At 38.7% G+C, this 13,168-nt stretch overlaps 1 protein-coding gene and 1 long non-coding RNA gene across 3 annotated transcripts in view; both read left to right on the top strand.

Moving 5' to 3' along the window:
• LOC124286478 (amiloride-sensitive sodium channel subunit gamma-like) overlaps positions 1–6,578 on the top strand; it is a 34,360-nt gene extending 27,782 nt beyond the window's left edge. For both annotated transcript variants that reach the window (XM_046722857.1, XM_046722858.1), the window contains 3 exons: positions 203–334; positions 3,692–3,767; positions 5,942–6,578. In XM_046722857.1, the coding sequence (XP_046578813.1) occupies positions 203–334; positions 3,692–3,767; positions 5,942–6,106 (373 nt within the window). In that variant the 3' untranslated portion in view covers positions 6,107–6,578. The remainder of the gene's footprint in view (positions 1–202; positions 335–3,691; positions 3,768–5,941) is intronic.
• A 3,764-nt stretch (positions 6,579–10,342) lies between these two features.
• On the top strand, positions 10,343–13,168 carry LOC124286483. The gene is made up of 2 exons (XR_006901045.1): positions 10,343–12,515; positions 12,547–13,168. It is a non-coding gene; the product is annotated as an uncharacterized LOC124286483 (long non-coding RNA).

Raw genomic sequence — 13,168 nt, 5'->3', positions numbered from 1 at the left:
TACAAATTAGTAATTGCACTCCTGAGTTGATAATACCAGAAATGGTCTCGATTTTTATTCGAAGAAATCGACCATTTTGTAAACACATGTAATCTTCAAAACTATTTTGTTCAATATATTTTACTTTGCTCGGTGACGAAGAATATGTGGGCACTGGTTGTATTATGAACTGGAATAGAGAGGTCTTTTCTTTTGTTCGTAGAGTGTATGACTTCCAAAAACAAGTGTCAATGACAAGATGGCCGGCAAACCACTATGACCCTGCAATCAAGTTCAAGGTCAGGAAATGGGCAGAAAATTTCAAAACTGACGTATTCAACGATGAGAACAGCAGGTATGTCGCAACATGGTCTGTTACAGTCGGATCAAATAACAGCTTGTTCTCATACGCCGTTAAAATTACATAATAGAATATACCCTGGTTATAATGCCACCGTTTGTCCTGGAGAAAATATGGCATTATATCCCCTTTGGCATTATAACAAGGGTATTATATAGGCAGGAAATCTCTTCTGGCAAAAACATGTCATTATATCCAGGGTGGCATTCTAACCAGGGTGCACTATATAAATGTTGGGGGTATCAATAAAATCAAAATCTGGACAATTCTATCATCAGGAAACCACAGCATCAAAACCCAGACGTTTATGTATTGGAGAAATCCAAAGAATATTAACCGATTAAGGTTCTATAGACTGGAAATACAAAGACCCAAATACCCAGTATGCACAAGACTTACTTGTCTTCCCGGCCCGTGAAAATCCGGGTTAGAATTGGTCTGCAGCAACCCATGTTTGTTGTAAGAGGCGATTAACGGGATCAGGTGGTCAGGCTCGCTGACACATGTTATCGTATCCCAATTGCGTAGATCGATGTTCATGATGTTGATCACTGGATTGTCATGCAGCTGGAATATTGCTGAGTGTGCCGTTAAAAACAAGCAAGCAAGCAAACAAACAACAGAACTTGTCCTACCAATCGCGGCGAACTACATGATACTTACAATTCGATAGACACCATTGCGATTACTGCCGGACTTACTAATAGGACCCGTGAAGATCCGAGCTAGAATTGATCTTCAGTAGCCCAAGCTTGTCGTAAGAGGCGACTAATGGGATCGGGTGGTCAGGCTCGCTGACTACATGTCATCGTATCCCATTTGCGTAGATCGATGTTCATGCTGTTGATCACTGGATTGCCTGGTCCAGACTCGATTATTTACAGACCACCGCCATATAGCTTGAATAATGCTGAGTGCGGCGTAAAACTAAATTCACTCGCACACTTAGTAATAGACATATGTGAACGAGGAGTTTTCAGTGACAATAAAATAATAATTCATGTTGGTATTTCTGAAATAGCTGTCACTGATTTTCTTTGGGGACCGTTTTGAAATAGAGTTGAATATGATGAAATACATTAATTGACCACATACCGTAGATCCGTGGAAACAGTATTGCCGAGTCGCACTAAACACAGTGCCCTCTAGGGGAACCAGTAAGTTTAGAGTAACGTCCCTTGAGTAACATTTCCGAAGTGATAACCGACGTTGTAACCATGCTTGGCCGACCGTTACACTGCCCAACATTATCAACGATGTCATGCTGATTTGTCTTGGGGACTTTTATTTTATTAGAGTTGAAAATAATGAATCTATATTAATTAACCACTCACCAAAATTCCAAGGAAAACAGCATTGCCGAGCTTGTGCCATTCTCTTCCCACAGAGGTTACTCCTGTCATATCTTCCTACGTAACCTCTGTTCTAATACGGCCATTTCATGGTGTGAGCGTTCAAGACTCGTGATTGGAGGCAATTAGATTTAGTTGTGCAATCAGCGACGTTGTTTCAAAAGTGATCATTCGCAAGGCCTCGGTAATTTCCGTATGCTTTGAGAAAACTAAACCTCTTCCCCTGCGCGATGCGCAAACGTTTCTTCTAGACAGAACTCAGTCATGTTATGGCGGATCAGTGGTGTCTCCATCGCCCTCGTTGACAACGGACAAGCTAGCCATTAAACGTCTTGTGTGTAACATCTACACAAGTCCCCGGCAGATGGGGGATATTTGTGGCCCCACATTTGCTTGTGTTAGTCAAGTTGAATCTAAGTCGATGTAACACGTGTTCTGATTGGATAGAAAGAAGGGAGATAATTCGTGTTGCGATCTTTTGCCGCTAGGGGGATTTTACGAGAACCGGGAAATATGGCCGTATTAGAACAGAGGTTCGTAGGAAGATATGACAAGTAACCTCTGTGGGAAGAGAATGAGCTTGTGCTTGTGTCATGGATAAGAGTCGCACTTAACACAGTGCCCTCTAGGACAACCAGTCAGTTAAGAGTAACGTCCCTTGAGTAACATTTCCGAAGTGATACCCAATTTTGTAATCATGCTTGGCCGACCGTCACAATGCCTAACATTATCAACTATGGGAATTCTATCCGAGATATGCTTAGTGGGAACATCAACAGAATCATCTCCCAGTAATTGCCTACGGTGCGGAAAAAGAATTTCCTTCTCTTAACATGTAGATAATATTTATGTATGTTTACATACTTTACAAACAGTCAAACACCGTTCTATCGAACTTCTGTGGGTCGAACATACGGTTGTCCTCAAGATGAAGCTTGGTCTCCGCATATTCCTTATCTAATCAGGTTAATAATGAGTGCAGTTATAATGCGCTGAACTACATTCACTAATTGAATGCTCATAGCGCTAACAAGCTGAAAGCACAATCTGATTATTATTACCCCGGATAACCCAAACTGCCTGTGAGGCGCTAGAAGGTTAATGGACACATGACTAATCCCACCGGGTACCCATTTTTCTGCTGGGAGAGCAGAAGCAATTTTGAATAAACTCCTTTGCCTGAGGTGAGACCACATGTATTGCATATGCTTCGTTGTGGGGCAGGCCTGAAGTCCTAGAAACTGTGAGAAGTCAAGCTGCCAAACATGGTCACCCATCCAAAAACACTCCGTGACTGATTTGTGACATTTTAGTTATATACTCATGCCGATAATGGTTGTAACCCCCTCCCCCACCCACACCCCCTCGCCAATAAAAATTTTTGAAGGGGGTGACAACCATTATTGGCATGAGTATATGAACAGACCACACACCAGGTTGTGTCGAACCTGGGATAAATCGATGTATTTGCGAAGGTCACTTCAACTTCGACAAAGCGGTGTTTGACGCTACCCGAATTACCCGTAAGGATCCGGGTTACAATTGGTCTCCAGCAACCAATGTTTGTCGTTAGTGGTGACTAACGGGATCTGGAGGCCAGGCTCTCTGATACACAAATGTATGCACAAAGACACACTGAAAAGCAATAAATATTAAGTAAGATTAAACATTCGGGCTATAACAATGTAATGTATAATTCAAAAACTGGGCAATAACAATTAAATTTGACCCGCGAAGATCCGGGTTAGAATTGGTCTTCAGCAACCCATGCTTGTCGTAAGAGGCGACTAACGGAATCTGGTGGTCAGACTCGCTGACTTGGTTGACACATGCCATCGTATCCGCGTAGATAGATACTCATGACGTCAACCCCCAGATTGTCTGGTCCAGACTCAATTGTTTATAAATTGCTGCCACATAGATATGTTCTCGTGGACTAGATGGATAGTGTCAATCTATCAAAAGAGTAAAGTCATGTTGTGATGTGTTCTCACTGCAGAGACAACCTTCTGTCCATAAACGTGTACTTCTCAGAGCTGTCCCTGCAAACAATCGAAGAGGAACCCGCCTATGAGGTAAGTTTAAACAAGCCTACTAAGACGTGTTATTATGAATATTGCCTCCGCTGAGTATCAAAATTCGGAAGCCTTTTGGGTCACAACAGTACCATTCCTCGTTTCGGCCACTTGGATAGCCTATTGATCAAAGCGTTCATTCGTCACGCTGAAGTGAGTGAGTGAGTTTGGTCATTTCAGCCCCTATTAGTAATATTCCAGCAATATCACGGTTGGGGCCAGAACCCTTTCCACATTCATAAGACATCTCTGACAAAAGCAGAGTCGATTGTACAGTTGTGACTATATTCAGGCCTACCAAAGAAAAACTTTCCCACTCGGCAGAAAACGGCAGAAATGCCCACATTAATCGTGGAAATAGCAACATAAACATATCACCACAAATCTTGCTCTTTGTCAACAGCCTCGCGAACATGCCAGCGAATCTGATTCAATTTGAATCTACTACACTTTGAAGCCGCTAGGTCACAAAACACTTTCCAAAATATAGAAAATAATATCCGTAGAATCGAATTTGAGCACAAAGTACACACATGAGTGTGTAAGAGTCACCACAGTGACCCTTCTGTCGCACGCAGACGTAGAGGTGCGTGAAATCGTCAAGTTGACAGGGCGCAAAATTCAACAGTATCTAAATTCGGTACAACACGGACTTCTCATTACAGCAAAAGCGCCTCTACTCTTAAATTTTGTACCAGTACCAGTAATTAGATATCAAAGACTATCTCAGTCATACAATCAGGTTAACCTTGCGCAAACTGTCAGACGCTCTCCTGTCGCATCTTTCCAAATTTGCAGTTTTCCAACTTATCAGTTAATGATTGGTGATTAATGCATTGAATAAATAAAACGTTATTTGTTATTACTGAATCTGGAGTTTGTTAGTTATTGACGATTTGTCACCAATCACCCCGTTTCGGGCGATGCCACTTCAGATTGGAATGCGAGGCCGCTTCACGTATTGACTCGTAACCAACGAAAGAGTTCCAACTGAAATTGTTCATAAAATTGTCATGGTAGAATGGAGATAAACCTACTGTGTTGGAAAATCAGAGGTATATAACGAAATTATAATAGCTCTAAATTTTTCATTTAAAACTTCACGCTACGCGTCCGGTTTTAAATGACATTTAGAGTTATTATAATTTTCCCACGTTATATACCTCTGATTTTCCCACATAGTAGGTTTATCTCCTAAATAGGGAATTGTATCGGACATCATGTTTGTCACTGATGAATCAAATTTGGAAATGTCCTCCACATGTCGGACTCGACCCCGGGTCTTCGGCGTGACGAGCGAACGCTTTAACCACTAGGCTACCAAACCACCCCTGTCACGCTGAAGACCCAGGTTCGATTCCCACCATAGGTACAATGTGTGAAGCCCATTTCAGGTGTCACCCACCGTGATATTACACTTTTGTCGTGTACTCATTTTTCTACAAAATACAGTAAACTACGGCTATAACGAACTCAAAGAGTCGACAAATTTTAGTTCGTTAGAACCGTAATTCGTAACACACATTTCGTCTAAAAACACAGCAAGTGGCCCTGACAAAGAACATCAGTTAATCATATCCGGTTGTTCGGTAGAAGTGTTATTGTAAAAGTTCTTTACTGTACATGCTCCAAAGACATAAGTTACCCCATTGACTATTGCTTACATACACTGTACATGTATGCAATCATACTTCTTCTAGTTATGTTGAATGCCGTGTGGCAAATAGAAACTGTTTCACCTCCGAATGTTTCAGTGTGAGAGTCTCCTCATGTGGCAAATAGAAAATGTTCCATCTCTGAGTGATTCAGTTTGAGAGTCTCCTCATTGACATATGCAAATAAAGTATATCTGATCGTTTCAGTTTGAAAATTAACAGTGAAGCAACAAGTACCTTCACTTCATTGCTCATACCTGGTTTAAATATTCTCCCATCATTATATCTGACATAGCCACACACTGAGCAATGATCAGCTTAATAAAATGTGTTCCTTCAGTTGAAAATACTCAGTTATATATTCAGTAAATAACAGCGACAAAACCAACTCCATAATCTCTGAATGTTTCAGTTTGAGAGCCCTTCACTGACATACACAAAATGTTTCATATCGGAATGTTTCAGTTTGAGAGTCCTTTTACGGACATATACAAAATGTTTCATCTCTGAATGTTTCAGTTTGCGAGCCTCCTTAGTGACTTCGGCGGTCAGCTAGGTCTGTGGATGGGTATATCCGTGCTGTCTATCTGTGAGGTCTTGGAGTTATTCTACCTCCTCATGGCCAACTGCTTCAAACCACGCCCAAGAGTCAGCAGCTCCTCTGTCACTGACCTCAAGTCGTAACTACATCAACTCCACCAACACGACTATGGATGCTTTAGGTCAATTTCACTTCTTCCTCTAATGATAGTGCGGCGCTAAACAACAAAAACAAACAAACACAAAACACACATCTAATGATAAATATATGTATGAACCGACAACATATATTTCTATACAAATTAGCCATTTGGTATTAAGTACCATAATTCTTGTATGCTTCAAACCTATTTCACTTGTTGTGTTCTTTTGATCAATATCGTAATATTATAAATACCATATTTCCATACAAAACAGCAATTTTGTAATAGGGTACCATAATTCATTGACGCTTTAAACTTATTTGGCTTGTGTTCTAATGATAAATATCATACTTTATAAATACCTTTTTGTTCTAATTATTAAAATCGTAATATTAAAATACCATGAAATACACTAAACGCCAAAAGAAACGTTACCCTCCAACCTTTATGAATTACTGAAAAACTATCAAAGATATGTTAGAAGGTATTAGTTTTCAAGAAAGCTGAACAACACAGCTGTATGTAAATCACGAAAAGAAATTCTCAAATGCATTCATATTTAGGTGAAATGCATCTTTTCCAGAAGAGATAAATTGTCCTATATTCGTCCATGCCCAAATAAACCTATAACAGTGATTTTGATGTCCAAAAGAAAGGTTGAAATAGAATTGAGCTTTGGGACATTGATAAACCATTATAGTCACCATTTTTCAACTATTAAAACAAGAAACAACTGTTGTAGAGTGTGTAAAATAATAATCATTCCTATGATTTCAGTCTTTTAAAACATATTCTAGCTGATTTGCATTAGTGAAAACAAGTATAACGTGTCTTTGGTATTGTTTAATGAACATCTAAAATGTTTAGGAACATCTAAAAGTATCTTTGTTAACATTTTTGTTTGCAAAGTAACATTTTTCCATTTTCTGTTTACACATAGCAATATCAATCGCAACAACGCAGCAATATTCAAGCAGTATTTGCATCCATTTCTCATGTAGAATGATTCTATAGGGTATGCAGAGAGCCTAGAATACATGATAGGATACACAAGTACGAGAACTATGCAACGATTAACAGCTGATGAGAGAGAAAGAGTCATTGGTATGGCGGAGATGGGGTCGACATACAATGCTGTTGCCCACGCCCTCGGATGCCACCGTGTCACGGTTATAAAATTATTCAGGGCTTCAGACAGACTGGGGTCACCGTAGACAGACCAAGAAGTGGACGTCCACGCATCACAACGCCAGCTGAAGATAGGTGCCTCCGTCATTAAGGAAGGAGGGTAACGTTTCTTTCGGCGTTTAGTGTGTCTATTTCTATACAAAATAGCCATGCATGTTTTAAACGTATCTCATCTGTTGCACTGATGATAAATATTTGAATTATATATATTTATCAAAACACAAATTTCCATACAAAATAGTCATTCTGTAAGTATAGTCTCATATCACTTACCGCAAGTCGACTCGATTCTACAAACTTGGATATGGAGGCTTAAAATTATTTCACTTCTTTGTCTACGTAAAATTACATAAATACTTAAAAGTGTGTATGTTTCCATACACAATAGCCACTGTGTAATGTGAATTCAATTTTCCATTTGCCTCCCCTCAAATGGTTACTGTTTCTTTCCATCCTCATCTTCTTTGAATCGGAGGAGGAACCATTGATACCCATCTATCACCCGGTAGCATAGATATTTCACAAAACATACTCTACAGTCGAAGATATATAGGAAAAGAAAAGAAAGGGCTGGAGGTTATCCTTTATCTGGATCATATAGGGCCTTTAAGTCCAGTACTAAGTTGGTCCCCGGCTCCCTTTGCGCGCGCAAACGTCCTATATGAGAGACGGGATCCAGCTTACTTCCGTTACCAAATTTCCGGTGACAAGCGTATATTCAAGCAGCAGTTCTGTTTCAAAATTGCGCGACCGCCCAATATGACTTGACTAGACCGGACCAAGTGTACAACCATGCTTGGCTGTCACAGCTGTTGACAGTCGTAATAGTTGGCTAACTGGAGGATGGTTAGATCAAAAGTGTTTTATCCCTGCAAGTATTATCGGCTCCTTACTGTCAATTGACAACTATGAGACCATTTGTATGAAACCTCGTTTGTCACCGTAAGTACTAAGGTCTCGCGAAATTCCGTGACCTATTTAGGGGCCCTATTGCTTTGGTCAAGTGTGAGGTGGATGATGCCACAACTTTGCCTTCGGAACATGTTGCACATTTTAAAAATAGTCGTTGATGACAGCCAAGAGCTGTAAAAGTGATCATTTGTGTTGAATGAATTCAACAAATCCATACCTTTTATTCCTCTTCTTAATGAAGCACAAAGAGCTTGTACGCTGTAATTGCAGTGGTATATAGGTGATTGTATTCCTGGTACGAAACGCCAGTGACAATCCTACAGTAGGAAAACTGTATATATCTTAACATCTGTACATATTTTGTTTGCGATCACAGGCAGGCTTCATCTGCACACAGCCAGTTTGCACGAATACATTTACGTTTTGTTTACTCTTATTACGAAGAACAACTATTGACACAACATCCAGTCAATGCAGAATACCTTGCAATATTTATTGTACTTACACACTAACATGGTTCACTGAACACTCTTAGCCTCACTCTTCACTTCAACCCGTGAAGGCCCGGGTTAGAAAATTGATCTTCAGTAACCCATGCTTGTCGTAAGAGGCGACTAACGGGATCGGGTGGACTTGGTTGACACATGTCATCGGTTCCCAATTGCGCAGATCGATGCTCATGCTGTTAATCACTGGATTGTCTGGTCCAGACTCGATTATTTACAGACCGTCGCCATATACCTGGAATATTGTTAAGTGCGGCGTAAATCTAAACTCACTCACTCACTCTTCACTTCTTTGCTGATACCTGGTTAAAAACTCTCCCATCATTAATTAGCCATATTCTCCAAAGCGAAAATGAACGATGATGTTATTTGGAATAACAAGTACCTTTACTTCATTGCTCATACCTGGTTTAAAATTCTCCCATTATGAAACAGTTATTGTCTCCGACGCGAAAATGAACAGTTATGCTATTTTGAACAACAAGTACCTTCACTTCATTGCTCATACCTGGTTTAAATATTCTCCCATCATCATGTCTGACATAGCCACACACTGAGCAATGATCAGTTTATTCTAAAATAAATGTATTCCTTCAGAAACAACATATTCTTTGACACAAGTTGAAAATACTCAGTTATATATTCAGTAAATAAAAGCGAAAAGAATCCTTTCCAACTCCATAAGAAGTCGATTGCACAATTCCGACTATATTATGAGCATGTGTTTGTTGGTTTGTTTGTCAATGTTAGTTACACCTCACCCAGCAATATTACAGCTGTACTTCAATGATTAGGAAATTGCATCTGACATCATTTTGACACAGATGCATCAAATTTTGAAATGTCCCCTACGTGTCCACTCAAAAACAACAACAACAACGTTTTGCAAGATTTACTGGGGCCTTGAACGTTCTTAACATCTCAGCAACAGACTATGACGCTCTTTGAAATCTCGGTATAAACATCATGGTCGATTCAACCCAATATTACTTTTCATATGTTGGTAAACATCATAATTTTGTATTAATGTCTTAACTTTACGTCCTGCTTCCTTCTGTGAATTATCGCTGACGATACCCATTTAAATCCTGATCCAAATGTTTCTTAATGCTGTTAATTACTAGACATATCTGAGAAACATTAGAAAATACAGAGGTTCCTCAAAACGTAGCCGCTCTGTTTTACCTATCAGCCTTTAGCTGAAGTTCTTAATGATTTTTGTGTTTCGATACGAGACGTTGAAGCTACTACTCACCCTTCACCGCCTCCTTAGTGTAGTGGTTAGAGCGTCCGCCAGGAAAGCGGAAGGTCGCGGGTTCGATCCCCGACCGCGTCATACCAAAAGACGTTAAAATATGGTACTTGTTGGTCCCTGTCTGGCGCTCGGCATTAATGGGTACAACAAGGACTGGTCGGCTCTGAGTCAGTATAATGTGTCTGAGTGGGGTATTCATGCTTCACTGCGGCATGGTATCTCAGTGGGCAAGCACTATTAAAAAACAGCTTAAATCTGGGCTAGTACAAGCAGCCGCACATACACATACACACGCATGCACGTCGTCATATGAGCGAAATATTCTCAAGCACAAGGTAAAACCCAATTTCACCTCTCCTCACCTCACCTCACTCACCCTTCACCTCAGTGTGAAAAGCGAATCGTTCCATACTCACCATAGTATTGCAAGAAATATGTGATCTCATAATGTCTTTTTTGGCATATATTATATATCCATTGGTCATGACAACATTAATATAAGATTGTTCAAGCCACTACCAGATACTTTAGGGAGCTATTGCTATTGTGTCTTCCACAAATCTCTACAGTGATCCGCCTTTGCACTTCACTGAAAATTTACAATGTATAACGAAAGACACCCATCCAGTAATCCCACCAACAAATAATTAACATTTTAATTTCTAGACGAAACCGAAATGTGTTTGTAAATTGTCGCCTCCCATCTTCAGAGATCCCCGACATGGGTACCCCAAGGTTCAGTATTAAGTCCCTTTTCATTCTTTTTATACACAATAAACTCGCGTATTCCCCGTGGTCACTTCCATTGATGTATTGTCTGTTCAGAAAGCGTATGAATACTTTAAGTATGTGCTATCTTACTGGGCGTACAGTTGTGTTGTAACAGTTAATCATGATAAATCTACATACACTGTATTACGTAACAAAAACAATATCGCAAATCCTTATTATGTATATAATAATGCACCTATTCGCCATTCCTATACTCGTAAACACCGTGATGTAAATACATTTTTAGATATATAAAGGTGTTATAATATTAAGTGCATAAGCGATTTCTCAACTTAAATGATATTTTCTACGGAAATCTAAACCTAAAGGCATGTGGTTGATAGATCAACTGTACTTAAACTATATATTGCTCTCTATACAAATCTGAGGTCTGGCTAAACTGTACTTAAAACTTGGACTTAGACAATTCAGCTGGTAGTAGCTAGAATAGTTACTGTTCTTCCTATTCGCATCTCGAACTAGTTATTATTTGGAATTAGCTGAACAACGTTGTTACCAAGACGTGAAACTAATAATAAAAAGTATGAGACAAAACAACAACATTTAAACAACCTATTTCCAGCTCACTTTAATGACCTTTTACCATACTGAGTAGTCATCATTGGTCACCAGAAATAAAATATCAGAAACATTAATAACATTAGTATTCCAGAACCTCGAACTGTTACTTTCACTGTTTTATACCACCTAGAAATGAAATATCCTCTCTTTGTAATGTATAGGTACCTCTACGTAAGTGCTTTAAATGTTGTGTTTAACCGGAAATAGATCCATCCTTGTTACTTATAAAGTGGGATTATGAAACGTCGAGTTGTTGCCTACCTGCACTGTTTTATACCACTTAAAGTATGAAATAACCGTTTTTGCTAATATATAGGTACCTATACGTACACGTTTGTATTTTAAATGTTTTGGTAAAGCGGAAATATATTCCCCTAGTTAATTATAAAGTGTACGTGCTTCATAATCGTTACTGGTATATTTAGAGTCAGTTTGGAAGAAAATCGATGTGAAAATTTCTTTTTACATTTTCTTGAATATCGTAATTATATATGTTGTTATCAGAACGATATGGTTTTAGAAGGAAGTCCTTTTTCGATCCGGATGATTATTTTTGAGTTTATTTCATGCTTTTCATATTAACGTCCATAAACTTAAACGTGTGCTTTTTGTGTAATAGTTCTGAATTTATACTCATGTGAACTTTGGTTTTTTGTCATTTACAATGAGGCAGCAGAGAACAGTATTTATAACTTCAATCTGTATTTGTTATTAATTATACATGTTAATATTTCCACGGATGCATTGTCCGTTATAAGCACTTTAATTAGTCCAATATTTGATATTTCCACAATTGACCGCTGTTTGTAAATATGTTTATGAGAAGTGGGTCGTTTGTTAAACTACATTTTACAATTTACTATTCATTTGGTATGTATTTGACATTTGACGTTTTCACCTTGCTGACATCTACGTCTTATTTAATTACTGTCTTGTAATTAGAGTGCAGTGAGTGGGTTTAGTTTTACCCGGTGGTTAGCAATGGCCTTCGGCATGACGAGCGAACGCTTCAGCCATTAGGCTACCGCCCCTGTTATAGGAGTGTTTAGGTTTGATGCACCTACATATAACTATGATAATTACTATATTATTGAAATTATTTGAAATCAGATAACCAACGTGTCTTAGATATGTGTAATGTGATATTTCTAAATGATGTTTCTTTTAATGTTTGTAGTTTGTAAAATATCACAAAAGTACCACGACTCGAATGCAGTATGACGTCAGATTTCTTAAATTGATAAAATATTTGCATGATTTGATAAAATTGATAAAAAATATACAATATGGTATTTTGGAGTCACGTTAATGAATGCTAAACTGATATAATGACTATCTGCTGGTTATGAAGAGAAGGGATGATAAATGTGGATTCTTGGAGTTCATTCCACTGCGTGTGGATCCTCGTACAGCTAAGGGAAACCATTCAAAACAGCGAGCTGTGGAGTCTTGGACAACTAAACAGCTGCTCATCAACAGCTGCTCATCGCAGGTTTTTTTTCATTACATCTGCTCAGTATCATTATGCATCAATGTCGGTTCAGTGTGGACGTTCTGTGACATTTTCGAATATCTGTTGAACATTTATGTTACAGTATTACAGTAAAATACCTTCAAAACGAACTCCAAGGGGCCACTGAAATTATTTCGTTATATCCGTAGTTCGCTATTCACTTTTTTATATGATAATATAAGGTTTATCCGGGACTTTTAAAACGGTTACCTATAGCCGTCAGTTCGTTATATCCGTGTTCGTTATAAAAGTATTCTACTGTACATGCTTTTGTATTTAATCACTATTTGACTATTGTCATGTTTCTAACTGCAATAAACAATACAATCAATTATA

The sequence above is a fragment of the Haliotis rubra genome, unplaced genomic scaffold (assembly GCF_003918875.1).
Source record: "Haliotis rubra isolate DU_JTF1 unplaced genomic scaffold, ASM391887v1 Scf384, whole genome shotgun sequence".
NCBI lineage: Eukaryota > Metazoa > Mollusca > Gastropoda > Lepetellida > Haliotidae > Haliotis > Haliotis rubra.
This window is presented reverse-complemented; position numbering and strand designations above follow the sequence as displayed.